The sequence below is a fragment of the Carassius carassius genome, chromosome 34 (genome assembly GCF_963082965.1).
Source record: "Carassius carassius chromosome 34, fCarCar2.1, whole genome shotgun sequence".
Taxonomy (NCBI): Eukaryota; Metazoa; Chordata; class Actinopteri; order Cypriniformes; family Cyprinidae; genus Carassius; species Carassius carassius.
In genome coordinates this window covers 9,112,262-9,130,854 of record NC_081788.1, presented here as the reverse complement: position 1 = coordinate 9,130,854, position 18,593 = coordinate 9,112,262, and the positions used below count along the sequence as shown (strand labels likewise).

Genomic DNA, 18,593 nt, shown 5'->3' with positions numbered 1-18,593 from the left:
GGTGAGTCAGCCTTCTCGAGCTCCTTTTATAGGTTGGGCCACACTCGTTTCGGCGGGAAGTTTCTGCGCTCGGTAGGCTGTGCAGTTGCCACAGAGCAAGCCAATGAGCGAACGAGCCGTCTCGCCTATGGCTGTGTACTGTTGCAAATGCGCTTTACAAAAATACAAAATTAAGGATAATTTTTTGCTTCAGTATTTCGTGAAAAGAGACTTTTCCCGTAGTGTCTTAGCTAAGACGCAGTACTCGTTCGCTCTTCTAGAGAGAACCGAGGTTACGTTTAGTAACCAAGTACATTTTTTTTTTTAAACAGTACCATAAACAATGTTGCAGACTCAATTTTAAGACAATAACTGAGCAAGTAATTGCAAAGTGGAAGAGACTGGCCCGATTTATATGAGATTGTTCATATTGGCCTGGCTGATATTTCTTAAACAGATCAATATTTTAATAAAGCCACAGTATTACACTTAATCAACTGTAATCACATTTCATTGAAATTTACTGGTTTTTAGATAGGAGAAAATCAAAAATTACACAGTTCAGCTTTACAATAATAATAACTAACTGCATTTTAAACATTTTAATTCATTCAAAGCATTGTCTATTTCAAAATAATTACTATATAATGTAATATATAATATATAATTTCAACTGGAGAATTTAGAGAAATACATATATATTTTTTTTTATCAAAGACATTAAAAGGGAGTTTCTTGGTAAGACAGATGAAAACTGGACCAAAATCTGCTGATAGTCAAAAGTCTGATTATGCAAGACTAGTTTGAGGGAGTCTCCAGTGAATGAAGCCCTGAATACATGTATATTTTCATCTGAAGATCTCTGTCCTGCTACTGCAGGTCATGCATAGCCGAAATGCCTTCCATTTGAGTGAGTAGGCAAAAGGAATTAAGATTGACCTGACAAAGCCAGCAAGCTTGTAGCTCTAAAATGTGATATGGGGTTCAGAAAACAGTTTAGATATTTCAGTTAAGAGGGTGGAGAGTGAGAACTAGGCTCTATGATATATTTCAGATGTGTTATATCTTTTACATGTATTTCAAGCAGCCCCTTGGTAAAAGGATACACTTTAATTACTTTTAAAAAGAGCATTTCAAATGGAAAAATATAATTTAAAATAACATATTTAAGTGCAAACTGAATGCAATCATTTCAGACATGCAATTAGATTCATGTTAATTGCAATTAAATATATATATATATATATATATATATATATATATATATATATATATATATATATATATATATTAACTGCAGTTATAATAAGTAAAATGTATATTAAATGCAGCTAAATTTAGCTAAACTTGCTTATTTAATCAACTTAAAGCAGTCATATGATGTTGCTAAAAAGAACATTACTTTGTGTATTTGGTGTAAGGTTCAAAAAAACACATTCGGTCTGAAAAGTGAGGTGTTCTCTGATTGGCCAGCTATCCAGTACGTTGTGATTGGTCAAATGCCCCAAACATGTAACAGAAATGTTACACCCCTTGTCACACTGTGATGTGTCTCCCAGTCAAAACACCATGCAACAAGACAAAAACAATAAAACCTATTACAAACGAGTGATTTGTTGCATCAAGTGGGGACATAGTTACGGATTATAATGATTTATACTGTGTTTTTACATGTTGCGTTGCAACGTGCCACGTAAACATAAAACCATGTCTGCATTTGTGATCAGAGAAACGACAAACAACAAGCGCTACACTGTAAAAAAAAAAGTCTGTAAAAATACAGTACAACAATAGTAATAGTAATAAGGTACAACAACAGTACTGTGACGAGTGGGGCGGGGCCGAGGGATGTGGGAACACGAGTGAGGCCGGTGGAGTGATTGGGAAATCAGCAATTTTTAGTTTTATAAATAAAAGTTTATTAACTTTTAATTGTTGTTGATGTGGTGCAATTTTTACTGAGCATGTCATAAAGCTCGGTGCGGTAAAACTGTGTTTAGAGCGCTTTATGCCTTCAACAGGAGCTGGCAGAGCAATTGTCAAGAAAAGAAGACACCATTACTACATTTGCTTTATTTAAGAGATTTTATGACTAGGTGAAGATCTGACATCATGGAATTCTTCAAGGATAACACCTTTTCTGCCAATCGAGGTAGGTTTTAGACATTTTATTGTCTTGTCTTTGTTAAACACAAACTGACACACATGATTAATTCTGTAACGTTTCTGGCACACTGTCTTGTGAACACACACATGTCGAGCACGCACAGAGAATGTGCACCAGGAGCGCATCGAGTTCTCTCTCTCACTTACACAGACCAAAGAACACAAAATTGTCAAAATGACATTTTTGGCGAGTGACAGTCTTAAGTTAAAAAGTCTTGACTGATGTAAAGTGTTGGGATGTGTCAGATGTCCGTCAATGTGAGTCTTGTGCTTTAAAGGGACAGCAGTTCATGACATTCATGGTGTTTCCTTTCTTTTCTTTTCAAATGACCGGTTGTAATTGCTGCTGTAACTTACTGTGCATCTTAAAGGGAAACTAAACCCCTGGTCAGAGCCTGACTCCACCCACTGGCAATATTTGAAAAATGCTGAAAAGTGGGCAGAGCACAGCGGAGATAGAGGGGATGAACCGAGGGCGGGGCTGAGTGCGTGGGGCGTGAACCTGAGACCCGCAGTGACGGATTGATTGACAGCTGCTGTCAGAGTCGCTAGAATGGAGAGTGACTGTAGTGACACAAGTAGCTTTGAAACAGAGCGTTTATTTGAAGTAGAGGACTTTTCTCCCCCACCTTCACCTGAAGTGGAGGATGTCGAGGTGTCTATTCATATCAATTCGAGCCGCTGGCTCAAACTGCGGTCTTAACTCCCGCACCGCGTCGCTTTTCAGCACGAGCTGTGTGGAGAAGCCCATTTCCACCTCCATTGCGTTGGAGAAGCAGTCCCGCGTAAAATGCAGCACACTCCAGCTCTAGGCGGGAACTCGCGGTCTTCCAGGCCAAGTGCATGCAACCACTGGCGCCTGATTTTCAAGAATGCTGAATAACTATGCAGTCCAGCAGTGCTGTTGCAACCAGTAACACTACACCTACGTACCATCCTGACCACTGTACTAAATACAGATAAATCTACGCCAATGTAACGGACAGGGGCGTCGAACCCGTGGGGGATGTGGGTGTTTTAACACCCACACTTTTCCCGGTGAAAGGGTTCAACACCCGCACGTTTTCTGTAGTTTTTTCGCAGTTTTGCACAGACACCTTACTACAGTCGCTCCTCCGTTTCTCTGGCTGCTCTGTGTCTGCGCGTGCTGCGGCTGCCTCCCCCCTCTCAAACATGACACTGGCTTTGAGTGTGACCAGCTGATGATTGGCTGTTCTGCCTTAAGTCCCGCCTCTCTTGGGGTGTTATCGGTCAGCTCGTGCTGAGGAGGCGGGAACTTATGGTTATGGTTATTTACATCTCCCTTTTCCAGGTACTTTGAAATTGAGTGCTTATGCTTTCGAGGTTTTTAAAAAAGCTTGATATGTGTTTGGGAAGATGTTCTGTTATCGTTTTGTTGACATGTCGAGTGTTTTCGGTATTATATATGTTTTTTAGACTAATGCAAATTGCTATTATTGGGATATTGTTCAGCAGCTAGCTAAATTCGGTTATGTAACGTTATGTGGCACACAATGTATAACATAACTGTGATGAAGAAGGGAGGGAACTGACGAGGAGGGGGGACAAACTGCCATTGTTAAGCAGTGTATTTATGGGTTCATTGCCAGTGCAACTGATTTTGATATTTTGAGCATTGTTTGTTGATAAGCTGAATACTTTTGTGGATACTTACCTGTTGTGTTTGATTGTAACGTTACCTGTTGAGGAGAAAAAAGTGAGAAATGATGACATTGTTTGCATACCTGTTGAAGAACTTTGAAAGAAAAGTGTATATTATTTTAATGTTTAAAAACAGTAAATTGTTACATTATTTATACATCAAGAGAAAAAGCTTTTTCAAGATAAATCCTGTAAGTGAAGTTGAAAGCTGAAAGTTGAAAATTTTTGACATTAAACAACAGTAGCCTATTCCCATTACAACCCGAATTCCGGAAAAGTTGGGACGTTTTTTAAATTTTAATAAAATGAAAACTAAAGGAATTTCAAATCACATGAGCCAATATTTTATTCACAATAGAACATAGATAACGTAGCAAATGTTTAAACTGAGAAATTTACACTTTTATCCACTTAATTAGCTCATTTAAAATTTAATGCCTGCTACAGGTCTCAAAAAAGTTGGCACGGGGGCAACAAATGGCTAAAAAAGCAAGCAGTTTTGAAAAGATTCAGCTGGGAGAACATCTAGTGATTAATTAAGTTAATTGATATCAGGTCTGTAACATGATTAGCTATAAAAGCTTTGTCTTAGAGAAGCAGAGTCTCTCAGAAGTAAAGATGGGCAGAGGCTCTCCAATCTGTGAAAGACTGCGTAAAAAAATTGTGGAAAACTTTAAAAACAATGTTCCTCAACGTCAAATTGCAAAGGCTTTGCAAATCTCATCATCTACAGTGCATAACATCATCAAAAGATTCAGAGAAACTGGAGAAATCTCTGTGCGTAAGGGACAAGGCCGGAGACCTTTATTGGATGCCCGTGGTCTTCGGGCTCTCAGACGACACTGCATCACTCATCGGCATGATTGTGTCAATGACATTACTAAATGGGCCCAGGAATACTTTCAGAAACCACTGTCGGTAAACACAATCCGCCGTGCCATCAGCAGATGCCAACTAAAGCTCTATCATGCAAAAAGGAAGCCATATGTGAACATGGTCCAGAAGCGCCGTCGTGTCCTTTGGGCCAAGGCTCATTTAAAATGGACTATTTCAAAGTGGAATAGTGTTTTATGGTCAGACGAGTCCAAATTTGACATTCTTGTTGGAAATCACGGACGCCGTGTCCTCCGGGCTAAAGAGGAGGGAGACCTTCCAGCATGTTATCAGCGTTCAGTTCAAAAGCCAGCATCTCTGATGGTATGGGGGTGCATAAGTGCATACGGTATGGGCAGCTTGCATGTTTTGGAAGGCTCTGTGAATGCTGAAAGGTATATAAAGGTTTTAGAGCAACATATGCTTCCCTCCAAACAACGTCTATTTCAGGGAAGGCCTTGTTTATTTCAGCAGGACAATGCAAAACCACATACTGCAGCTATAACAACAGCATGGCTTCGTCGTAGAAGAGTCCGGGTGCTAACCTGGCCTGCCTGCAGTCCAGATCTTTCAGCTATAGAGAACATTTGGTGCATCATTAAACGAAAAATACGTCAAAGACGACCACGAACTCTTCAGCAGCTGGAAATCTATATAAGGCAAGAATGGGACCAAATTCCAACAGCAAAACTCCAGCAACTCATAGTCTCAATGCCCAGACGTCTTCAAACTGTTTTGAAAAGAAAAGGAGATGCTACACCATGGTAAACATGCAATATTTTGAGACCTGTAGCAGAAATCAAAATTGAAATGAGCTCATTTTGTACATAAAATTTGAAACTTTCTCAGTTTAAACATTTGCTCTGTTATCTATGTTCTATTGTGAATAAAATATTGGCTCATGTGATTTGAAAGTCTTTTAGTTTTCATTTTATTAAAATTAAAAAAACGTCCCAACTTTTCCGGAATTCGGGTTGTAGATATTGTTTGCATTTATTTCATGATATTACTTTTCAATATTCACTGAGGTTTGCTAGTGCCACAGCTGTAATTGTTTGTCCCTATTCCTTTACCACTGCCCATTATTACCACTTTAGGAGAGGAAGTTGCTGGAGGCATCAGTTTCAGAGAGAGCACAGGAAGGTTCACAGGTGAGCAATGAAATGAATGTTACAGTTTCTGAAAGAGGTCTATGAAGGAAGAGAGGCCATGTGTGTGTGTGTGTGTGTGTTTGTGTCATGGGTGGTGCTTATTTCCATCCCAGTCAAGTCAAGTCAAGTCAAGTCTTTATTTTGCCAGAACGACCCACATCGCCTGGAATTCATTTTGGTGAATTGGCTCACACAAAACAGTACAACATAACATATTATACAATAAAAACATGAAATCTAAACAGAAAACAAATACTTAAATAACTGCTAATAATTAGTAATAAAGCTAATCAGACAAAGTGCTAGTGCATTTAGTAACCCTAAGAAGAAGAAGGGCATAGCTGTGTCTGTAAAAGGAAAGTAGATAGAGATTGTTGTTGTGAGTTGAGAGCCCTCACAGCCTGCGGGTAAGTGCTATTAGAAAAACAGGTGGTTCTGGATCTTATGCTTCCTAACCTTCTGCCTGATGGTAGAGGGATGAAAAGGGAATTAGCAGGGTGTGATGAATCCTTGAGTATTTTCGGACCAGTTTTGAGTAGACGGATGTTATAGATGTCACAGATCTTAGGGAGGTCCAACCCAATTATTCTTGACGCAGTGCTAACTACCCTGTTCAATGCAGACTTATCCTCCGCCGAGCAGCTACCCCACCATACAGTGATGGAGAAAGTGAGAATGCTCTCTATCACAGCCCTGTTAAAGTGGAGCATTCCAGCCTTGGACACTTAAAATTTTCTAAGCTGTCTCAAAAAGAAAAGTCGCTGCTGAGCTTTTTTAACAATTTGGCTGACATTGAGGTTCCATTTAAGACTGGAGGATATGGTGGTCCCAAGGAACCTGAAACTTTTCACCCACTCTACAGTTTTGTCCTTGAGGGCCAGGGGTTGGAGCGACTTAATATTTTTGCTCCTAAAATCAACAACCATCTCCTTGGTTTTGGAGATGTTAAGGGACAAGTTGTTAATTGTGCACCACTCAGCCAGTAAGGATACTTCTGTTCTGTAGGCCGATTCATCATCGTTAGTAATGAGGCCTACCACAGTGGTATCGTCTGCAAACTGTCATGATGAGAAAAACAGTCATTGGTATAAAAAGAGTATAAAAGGGGAGACAGAACACACCCCTGGGGGGCGCCAATGCTGGTGGACATTGATTTTGACAAAAGGTTATTAACCCTAACCACTTGAGATCTATCAGTTAAAAAGTCAAGAATCCACTTACATATGGACTTCTTAACCCCCAGCCACAGGAGTTTGTCACACAATCTCTTTGGTATAATATTATTAAAAGCAGAACTAAAATCAATAAATAAAACACGTGCATATGTAGCTGGTCCCTCCAAATGTTGAAGAATATTATGGGTACAGAGAGAAACTGCATCTTTAACAGACCTGTTCTCCCTATATGCAAATTGGTGAGGATCAAGTGACGTAGCTGAGAGGTAATTAGCCACTAACATATTAGACACAGGTGCACATGTGTGTCTGGTGTGTTTTCATTTCAAATGTTTTGATTAGGGTGTATGTGAGGATTAGGGCTGTCAACGAATATTCTAAATTCGAATATGTATTCGAATAGTTTTTAAAAAACGAATTTTGAAGGTGAAAATTAATATTCGAATAAAAAAAAAATGTGGAAAAAAAGGCCAGCGGTAGTAGAGGCGTGGTTGTCTGCTTTGCGAGTGGGCCGCTAGCGCGCCTGAGGTTTCAGGGACAGGTCACAGGAGTCGCACTGTCTGGCACAGCATCACTGCTGAAAGTTGACGCGTCTTCATGGAAGATGCCAGCAAATGGAGAGCCCAACTCGACCGCAGCAGAGAAAATGAGGTAAAATTGTTGACCCGCGAGATTGTTGTATGCAAGCTATTTAAGATACAGTTAGCATACCATTTGACAACTAGCAACATGAGGTCACATCTCAAAAATGTGCACCCAAATGAGCATGGCATAATGTGTGGAACTCCAGCTAAACAGTCACGTCTTGACACTTAACGTTACTTTGCATCGCCCGCCGCAAGCACTTTGTCTGCAACACGACAAGAGGCCATAACGGATAAAATAATTTCGTTCATTTGTAAGGACATGAGACCGATCAGTATCGCGGATGGGGCACGCTTCGGGGAGTTCTGTCAAGCAATGCATCCGAGGTTTGATTATTTATCGTTTCATGTCAAGGAAAAGTTCCATGTTTACCACAGCGCAGCTCGCTCGGAGCATTCAATGTCAGTTCTATTTGCTGTAAAACTTCAATTAATATTAATAATATTTGTTTCAATCACTAAATGAAGCCTGCTATATTTGGGACAACAGTCGCGACCTTAAATTGCTTGCACAAAAATTTGTTTGTTCATTTAAACCATTATGCACAGAGAACCTGAGGGTGAGAGAGCGTGAGGTCTGCAGTCTTGGTCATTAGTTGATTTCCTTGTTTTTGTGTAGGTAATACGTTGTCATATATGTTTAAACTTAAATAGACTATCTATACAAGTAGTTATGTCTCTTTGTGTTATTTTGCCTGTTATTGACATAATGCGTGTCATTGACAACATGGCTACCAGATGTTCGAATAGTTCGAATATTCGTGTATTTTTTAGAGGGAATATTCGAACGTCAATTTTGAGCAATTTTGACAGCCCTAGTGAGGATGTGGCCAGGAATGAGGAGTGAGGAAGACAGAGATGAAGCGGGAGGAAAAGGCAGACAAGAAGCATGAAGCCCTGCATTTTGTACCCCTCTGTCACTGTATTCATCGTTTTTATTGTTTATAAACAAACCACATCCATCCCCCGCACTTTTGAAAAGCTTGCTATTCCCCTGGTAACGGATATGCAGTTCATCGATTCATTGGTTCTGAACTAATGAATCACGGTTCGTTGAATCTAAAACAATGCAAACCCAAAGCTTGTAGATTTTGAATTCAGGCATATAAACCCAACTCTCTCTAAACTAAATGCCTGGCGCCAGCCTGGCTGGATTTAAATTATTTACGACACTCTGGACGAGAAATTCCACTGTCACGTGAGCAGCCTCAAAGGAGAAACAAAACACATTCCACAACACACACACACATAAGCACACACACACAAACAAACTTTTCTTTACGCTCTTTATGTATAATATGTATTTTGAATAGGTTTGTGTGTTGCATAAAGTGGTTAATCCTGTTATGCGAGGATTATAAATTGCTGACTTGTAAATGGGAAATGTTTTTGGAATGAATGTTCTCACAAAGAGTCATGATTCTGTAACCCTACCCCCCTGACCAGGTCGTAAAACTTTATGACCTAACAAACAGGACAGGAAAGCTAACTCTTAGAAAAGACAGTAGTACCCTTTTATCTTTTCAATGTATTCTAAATGTATTGAGTATTGCCTTTTTGTGCAGTAGATGTTTCCCCATATAAATTGGAGTATCTGCGGTTTTATCGTGTGTTAATCAAACTTTAAATGTGTGTAATTCTGCATATGAATGTAATGTCGTGTTTCTATCAGTTATATATGTTATTTTTGATATCTGTTTAATCGTCATGCTTTGACGGACTCACTTATATAAAGGAAATTAATGAAAAATGTATTAATCTGGAATTACGAACTTGCTAGAATATCACTGCTGAAATCTGATAAGCCATAACTTATTAGGAGATGGTGGTTCCCCAGAGACAAAGGAACGTTTTTGCCGCTTCAGATCGCGAACGTTCATTGGTCGTTCACGCAAACAGAGGCGTGAACCAGTCAAGCCATAAGAACTGACCCAGGAAGTTCCTCCCTGTCTTCTGTTGTTCTTGCTCTTTCTTCGCTCTCTTGTCCCTGTCTGGTCCCTCTCAGCACGGCGGCTGAGAGAACAGCTGTTCTCATGGCTCCTTCGGGAGCTTTCATCTCCGTTGTTTTCATTTCTTTTACTTACTAAGTTCCTCTCTACACGAGGAAGACTAATTCTGAATCATTAAGTTTGTTGGACCTTTCAAATATTGCGCGAGTCCGCAGCAGCCCCGGAAGATACGAGAGAACACGCCCAATCACAGAGACCACATGCAAGTATCCTCCTCTATGGAGATTTAAATGCTGCTTAAAGTTTGTCTATTACCTTTTCAAGGTGATTTGATTCGTTGCTGTCTTTCAAGGGTTACTGTCTGTGAGTTTGCATAACTGAGCGCGTAATTCTGTGATCGCGCCTATTCTCTCACCTCTCTCTATCATCCTCTCTCACTCATTCTCTCTCTCTCTCTCTCCCTCATTTGGATTCCGTTATGTCTAGTACAAAGTTTACTGTCTGTATTGTCGTACGCGTATTTACTCTGTGTGATTTGTAGTTTGATGTATTATTAGTTCAATTATTAAAAACCAATATATATTCATGATTGCCTCTGTCTAAACGCTCACATCACGAGTCAATGAAATTTCTGATCTTTAGCTACAAGCTCTTTACTTTTTAGTAACTGAAATTTCATAATGATAGGATAATGTTTTCATGGCCAGAGAATATTTTTCCTTGAATTATAAGAAGTGATAACCCTATTGAAAGTTAAGTTAATCTTTCGGCCGTTTGCTGGACAAACCACTGTTTGATTTGCGGTAATTTACAGTAAGAGATATGACTATAATTGATATGAAGAATGGAATATTGACATATTAATGAGTAAATTACAGTGCCTTGTAATGAGTTATTGATATATACAATTGACCTATTTTTCATCTTCAATAATTTTAATGTAACTATCATATGAGATATATATATATATATTAATCATATTCCTGATTAATTATTAAAATTCCCTATATATCATTTGAGTTAATTATAATGTACAACCCAGTGCGGCTACACATTTATGGCTAACTGAAACTATGGTATACTGAAACTTGTTTGTCATGTATTAAAGTATATCTGTAATTACACATTTATAATGATAAACTTGCAATTGGTACATTTAAAATGAACGGACTTTAATTGTAATATTGAATAACAGACTACAGTTAAAATAATAAAGTACTTTACATCAAAATAAGTGTACTTATTTAAAGCATGAGGAACTTTTTTTTAACAATTATTTAAAATGAACTTTAAAGTAAAACTTTTATTTTAACATCATTACAAAGTGTACTTTTTAAAAGTGCACTTAAGTGTGTTAAGAAACATAGTTTATTTTTTCACAAGGATCCCAAATGGACTACTTAGACATTTTTTGGCGCTGAAGTTTGGACTAAAGTATTGTGCAAAACTGCAGATTCATAAATAATGGAGGTCATACATAATTTAGACAAACGATTCAAAGGATAAGTATAGCATGTAGTAACAGTAAAAAAAATCAGCCACAGAATGACTAAATGTTACACGACATATTTAAAGATATCACGATCCACTTCCTAATAACACTGGTTGCTACAAAACAGTCACAAATGTGTGCCCTGTGGTCTCTACTCTACTACAACCACAAGTGTGAAATTGACTTCACTCCTCCTGTAAACTCAATGAAGAACAGTAATGTAAAGGACAGGACTTCATCTGAGAACTGTAACAGAGCACAGACCACTGCTGGTCTACCATGATACTGCTACATTGCTTTGTTTCTTTTGTTTTTGTGTCTCTTTCATGCAATGACAACTTAAAAGAGTGCAAACACTGACACTCCCTTCCAGTGAATTTGAAGGGTGGGGAGGCTAATGGAAACTTCCTTCATCTCATCTGTCAAGAGAATTTCCCAAATTTGTAATGCATCATTTCCTGCTGCCAGTTTCCAGCCCGTGTTAACATCCAACTTAAAAAAGTACAGAAGAACTAAGTTAATTGACTTTTTAAATGGTAGGTAAGCACTGCAGTGTCTTACAGGGGACGCTGTCGGAGGGACAAGACATTTTTAACCAGCTCTGATGAAGTGTAGATAAAGAGTTTATCAGATACGCTTGCACCTGAATATGCGGTTATTCCATCACAAGCTGTATGAAAGTATGATTTGTTCTAACATGCATGCAATGTCAAAAACAACCAGTCTTTGCCAGAACACCCTTTGCATTACAAAAACGCATTGACAAGAGTCTTTATTTAGCCTTAACCACACTTCACACAAGAATGTGAATACAGAATTGTAATTCAAGATGTCATAAATTTATCGTCTTTTACTTGTTTGGCAAGATTCTCATGATCTGCCGTGACAGAATAAGAAAATACAAGAATATAATTTATGCAAATAAGCTATAGCATAAGTGCCTTATGAATTGCAGTCAAACATTTTCTTGACCAAATGTGAGAACTTCCTAGCTATATGCATCGCAACAGGCTATATTTGTGTGAACTTTAAAATAAAGCATGCATCAAGAGATGTTTGGCTTATAAAAAATAAAAAAAATAGAATTTATATTCTGTATAAACAAAAAGACGCTCATTTGACATGAAGGGCTTTTATTTTTGTACCATGGCATTATCATTTCACTGTCATGCATAATAATAATGATTTATTATTTAAATATTTCGAAATAATATATTACAAAATTACATTGTAAAGTACAATTTTAATTTTACATCATGACAGTATTTGCTGCGCAAAAATTGTCCATTGTCATGAAACATGTATATATATATATTATATACATATATATATTATTATTATTTTTTTTTTTTGTAAAATAGATTTATTTTTTATTTTGACTTTGGGGTAAGGCCTCAGTGGATCATAGAAATCATTAGCATCAATCATCTCTGGGCTCACTATTCTTTTAGGAAATGCATTCCATTACATTTCTACTTTTTCAGTGAGATTCATAACTAAAGACAATAAACTCAAGGATCTTGAAAAATTTGACAGGGCAAGTAAACCCTTCTTGTGGATAAGAAAAATGTAACCATTTTTGGAAGTCTGCTACAACATTATACCGACCTGTTCAAAAAAAGAAGCGAGGAAAGGGTTGAAGTCCTTTGGGAAAAGATATTCATCTGTTTACAGTCACAATGGACTGTGACATGTGCTTTTTTCAGCCAAACATGGCCAGAGGAAACTGGGTACGTGGCCAAATTTCCACTTGTAGCTTCAGTCCACCGTATATGCACAGTGAAGCCAGTGCTGTAACAAATACATCTAAACCACAACTCTGGAAACCTGGACTGAACATGCACAGCATGAGGGGAAAATTCACTCCACAGCAAGATTTTAAAGAGATTCTTATTTGCTGAATAAAATTTTTACTGTGTTTTTACTAAAAAAAAACAAACAAACAAACAATGCTATAGGCTGTTGTATGAGATTGCCTTGCATTCAGGCCATGCTTGTGCCCCACTTCAGTTAAAATGTTTTCCTTTTTGATCGTCCAGAAATCCAATCATTTAGAAATGTAGCACAAATTCTCACCTCATCAAGCTTCATGATTTGACACAGCATCAAACATGCCTTTAGTGCAAGCATCGGACAAACTATTAACTTGATGAAGAAAACTGAGCTAAAAGTTCTATACAATGTAAAAGTCTCAAAATGTTTTGTAAAATACTGTTTAAAAATTAACAATCATTCTCCGACTGTGTATGGTTTTCCCAGTATATCAGTCTCCCGGTGCTATTAAACTTAAAAAATGTAAAAGATCTAACCAGACTTTTCATGTAATTTTACAGTAAAATGCTGTAAATTTTAAAGTGTAAAAACAGCTTTTAGAAGTAAAAAAGAACAAATAAATGATTAATTTACAGTCAAAAACTGTAAACTGATATTCCCAGAATTCCCCGCGTGACACTCCACGTTTGAAAGTATTTTGTTTAAATAATCATGTTTTTTAATAGTTTTGGTTATCACTTATGCACATTTGGGCTTTATGTTACATCTTGTGCTGTTTAATGAAAGTTTATTCCATTATTTAAGTATCATGTGTGTTACCATGATTGTGTTCTGTGTTTGCATGAATGACTCTGTGCACCTTCTGTATATTAATATACACTTCTGCTTGTGGCGAAGCTACTTGTGATGAGCTTTGATTCTTCATGTAGCTTTTTATTTTACCACCTGCATTATTAAAGTGGCTGTCAGTACGTTAAAGGTACAAAACAGATTTTAATGGTGTGCGTTATTGAATTTACTGGTTTACATTCAAATTTCCATGTTTGTAAATTACAGCTTTATACTGTAAAATTAACAGTTTTTGTTTACAGTTTTTCTGTATTTTTTACAAAAATTTTCTGGCAACCACAGCTGCCAAAATGTATTTGTAAAAACTACAGAATTTTTTTTACAGTGTAGAATAAGAACTGGTATATAATAAATAAGTGGTGAAACAGAAAAAGATATTAGTAATAAAAAATAAAAATACTGGAAACATAAAAATGGGGAGGTGTCGTGGTTTTAAGGAATGTATGAACAGCTTGTCATTAACTGCTAGTTTTAGTATTATTTATGATACTATTATAGTTTATATTAATATTTTAATTGTTTTTATTTTTAAGTTTTTAATAATTTTGTTGTGTTTTTGTTATTTTTAGAGTATACAGTATTTATGTTTATTTGTTTTTTATTAATTATTATTTTAGGTTTAGTTTTAATTTAATACATCACAATTTGTTTTGTTTTAATTTTAGTACACTCACAGTTTAAACCAAACGACAAAAAAAATAAAATTTAAAGTAGATGCTGCCTTGGCAACTAGATTAAAAAAGTTTAATATAAAAAATAATGTTTTATTATATTTTAGGCAGACTAAACATAAATATTTTTGATGGTTTTAATTTGAGTGAATATGAAACCCCTACTGCTATTACAGCAGCTATTATAGCTATTACTATTCATAAGCACGTTCATTTTTTCTTCTAAGCACGGAATAACATTCTAATTCTAGATGTCCATAACGAACATGTTTTTGATGATTTTAGTTTCAGTAACTAAAACCACCTGCTGCCAGCGTTCACATGCACCTGTGTTTGTATCTTCAGTGTAGACTAACACTCTCCTGTCTTATTTTAACTGCGCATCACTGTGTTTAGTAGCACCCTATATAGCCCTGCAGCAGCTCAGCTCCACAGTTTCGCGGCAGCGCTTTGAAAAACTCTCAAACTGTCTGTCAGTTTCCTGTTTTATTTGAATACACACTCGGGCCGGTGGCGCGGTGTGTGATAGGTCGGTAGACCTGCGGGGAGGTGCTGTCGGAGTCACACCGTCGATGGGAGAGGAGATCACTCTAGACTGGGGACTCAAGTGCGAGAAAGGCCCAGAGGAGCGAAGACAACCTGAAGTGTGTTTCTCTGCAGCACCTCCAGTACGGAGGAACGGCACGGGAACGTCCAGCTCTATCACGAGCGAGAGACGCCTCGGGAACGCTTGCGAAGGACGCGTTCAGAACCAGCGCGACGCAGCGCAACGGAACGGAGACGCGTTCTAAAAGTTGAAGTTCTTTCAACTCGATACAGCGTCTTTGAAAAAACGAGACGCACAAAGCTGAAAAATCAACGGCGTCAGTCCGGCGCGTTTACATTAAACAATACTTCTGCTAATAAAACAGCGCAGTATTACGCAAGAATGCGTCCCTTGTGAACGGCATCTAACGAGTTATGGGGCTGAAATGTATAGAACTGAAATAATTAAACGCGCTTCTCCGTGTTGTTTAAAGCGTCAGCTATTCAGGAGGGTGTTTTGGCCTACCCACATTCATATAACGATTATTTTTAAGAAATACAGGTAGCGTTGAGCGGCAGGTTAACTAGCCAACTGCGTTCAGTTGCTAAAGGAGCGGTTGTGAAATACCGAAAGCCCAAATCATTCCCTGCGTTACTCTTTTACGCCGCGCGTATTCCAGCTGGAAAATAATAAGGGAGTTAAAACAGAGGCGACTTACATTGTCAAACAGTGATCCGACGTTTGCAGTCACCAGTAGGACGTCCGTGTGCATCTCCATGATAAGAAGCGAGCTGGAGAAAAGTCTAATCTGACGAAGGAAATCCCACTCGCAGCTCTTTGGTGGAAGAGAAACAAGCGGCTTACAGACAAGATTAGAAAAGTCTAGCTATCTCGCCCTGAAGACAGAGCCCACGAGAGCCCCGCGCGCATCTCCAGTCCTGCTGTCATGAGGAAAGAGCTCACGGGCTTCAGTTGCTCGGCGGTGGACACGGAGGGATTTCTCCTCCTGTCTGCATGGTAATTGGACTAGGATTTTAAGATGAATAAACCCAGCGTCGAGGCATCTGTAGCCTCGGAGTTCCTGTCGTGCCAGACTGAACCAAACTAGAAGCTCTCTCAATGTTATGTTCATGTGAAGCTCCGCCCTGCACATGTAGTACTGTGAGCTACTGTCACGCGCAGCGTCAAAGTTTCCGTCTGTCACTCACTCAAGCCATGCAAATGTATCTAGGCCTTCTGTACTTACTGAGCTTGTGTCAGCTTACAAACTGTATGTATACACATACAGAAAATCAATTTACTTTGTGTTTTTGTATGCTGCATACACACACAGTAAAATGCTTCAGCATAACAATTTAATAAGTTAATTTAATAGTGCAGAATCTTTTTATTACATATTGTTTTTGTGCCATAACATTATTTAATACTCTTCAGTCATAGCCTGTTCCCAGATATAAGATGCTGAATTAACCAGGTTTTTAATAGTGCAGAACCTTAATTTTATTACGTATTTTTACTGCCATAATTTTTTTTTATTGTTGTTATTTAATATTCTCTTAAAACTTAGCCTTTTCCCAAGTTTAAAACGAAACACCAACATCTGTATTGTAGTTATTTGTGCATCTGTAGGCAAATGCATTGCTAATATTAATATTATTTAATAATATTAAATAAAAACGATAATTGCTCGTTGGATGTAATGCATTATCAACAAAGTTAATATCCCTTAACAAAGTATTGTATTTACAATTATCTTGAAACTTGAAATGAAGCAGCATTCCAGATTTCTGTTTTATTTGTGCATCTGTGCAAATCCATTGGCAATAAAGCAAATTAAAAAAATGACAATTGCTCACAGTGTTGGGTGTAATGCATTGCCAAGTCATTCATTACTGTAGCCTAATTACTTTTCCATTGGAAAAAGTAAGGGATTACTTTTAATTCCTCTGTAATGTAATTAGTTACTTCTGATGTAATTGCATTAGACTATATGGGAAAATTATAAAACAACAAATAGTGAATTTAACATCTAAAATTAAAGTGTAATCTTAAAATCAGGAAAATACATGCTATTTTATATTATTCATTTATAAAGAATTAAAAGAGCGGTTTCATGTCTATCCTTGTATTGCACAACTGGTCAGGGTTGATACATGATTTATTGTTTAATAACAATACCATATACAATATTAATGGTATTTTAAGTATCTCATCTAATATTTATTGCATCATGACATTCAAAAAAAATCCAACTGGAAAGATTTTGTGGAACTAAAAAAACAACAGATTCAAGTAGTTTCTGTTCTGCGTCTGTACTCGTGCAGTACCACAAATTAGATAAATGAACAGATTAGTTGATAATCTAGTTAGTTTGATGTATTTAGAGCTGGTAAAGGTAAGCTAATGGCTCAGAAACTGATGCAGATATTCACATGTCCGGTGTGCTCTGGTAGACACTGAATTGGGGTCAGTTTGTCATTTTGAATGTTCTTCCAAAACGGATCTGGAGTGATATTCACCAGATACAAACACAATGACTGATTATGGCCATTTTAAAGATCCCTAAATATCTAACCGAATCTTCTATACCGAACACGTGAAAACAATGAGCAAGCGGTTCGCTAGTGTACTCCGCATGCTGTTTTTTGTGTTGTGACCCATCCATCAGCTCTTTGGCCGCAGGCTGAAGTCATTGTATCCCCTCTTGGTCGACAAGCTGTTACCTAAGAGCTGCATGGCACTTTTCAAGAGAAATGGCACCATGAAGGAAAATCTGTTTCTCTGGTCCGACTCCAGCCCAGCAGCGGCAGGCTGAATGAATGTTTATAATTCATGTTGAGTGAAAGGACTCTGGCAGAACAACTTGTCCCTATTCCTCAGTTCAATGCAGAGTCTAAAAACCATGTCCAGGCTACATCTTTCTCAAACCTGACGAGAGGGCTACTCTACCACAGTGGGCTTCCCTCGTCACATGACCTGGGACAACATGGTGTAATTTAAGGGGATCCTTTGGGAAAAAAGCAAAGGATAACAGAAACATAACTGTCATAAGTGAGTGAATGTTGTGTTGAAGTTGTTTTATTTACATATATGACATATAGTTGTACATATGATTGTTTCACATTGGAACATTTGTAACTAATATATCAGTCAGTGATGTACAGGCTGTATTAGCAAGGTGCTGTTTCAGAGTATAGCAGCAGTCAAATCACTGGCGACATTGTTATTACAGAGGAAACCCCATCCCATCAACAAAAAACAACCTAAACGTTCCCCAAAGAACCTTTCAGTGAACAGTTCTTACATGAACCATTGTTTTTGTAGTGTGAAGACATTTAAAAAAATCTGAAGAAACTTTTTCCACCATAAAGAACCTTCTGTGGAATGGAAAGTTTCACTGGATGTTAAAGGTTCTTTGTTGAGCCAGTGATTCCATTAAAGAACCTTTACTTTTAGTGTAGCAAAGACACAGTAGCACACACATCCTCTTGAGAGCCAGCAAAATATATTTTTTGTTCGTTTAGGATTTTGTAATATCTTTAATTGTCCAATGACATGAAATGAAAACACACACACATACACACACACACACACACATATATTGCATGTATTTTGTTGTGGACTTCAGGAATCAGGTCCCAGTTAAAATTTAGGGCAAGAAGCAAGTTTATATTATTTTGCAA

General features: G+C 37.7%; 1 protein-coding gene across 1 annotated transcript in view; it reads right to left on the bottom strand.

Annotated features, from left to right (window-relative positions):
- Window positions 1-16,050, bottom strand: part of LOC132115446 (inositol polyphosphate-5-phosphatase A-like) — a 33,596-nt gene extending 17,546 nt beyond the window's left edge. The window contains exon 1 of the mRNA XM_059523930.1: window positions 15,629-16,050. Within this exon, the coding sequence (XP_059379913.1) occupies window positions 15,629-15,688 (60 nt within the window). The 5' untranslated portion in view covers window positions 15,689-16,050. The remainder of the gene's footprint in view (window positions 1-15,628) is intronic.
- Window positions 16,051-18,593: the final 2,543 nt, after the last annotated feature.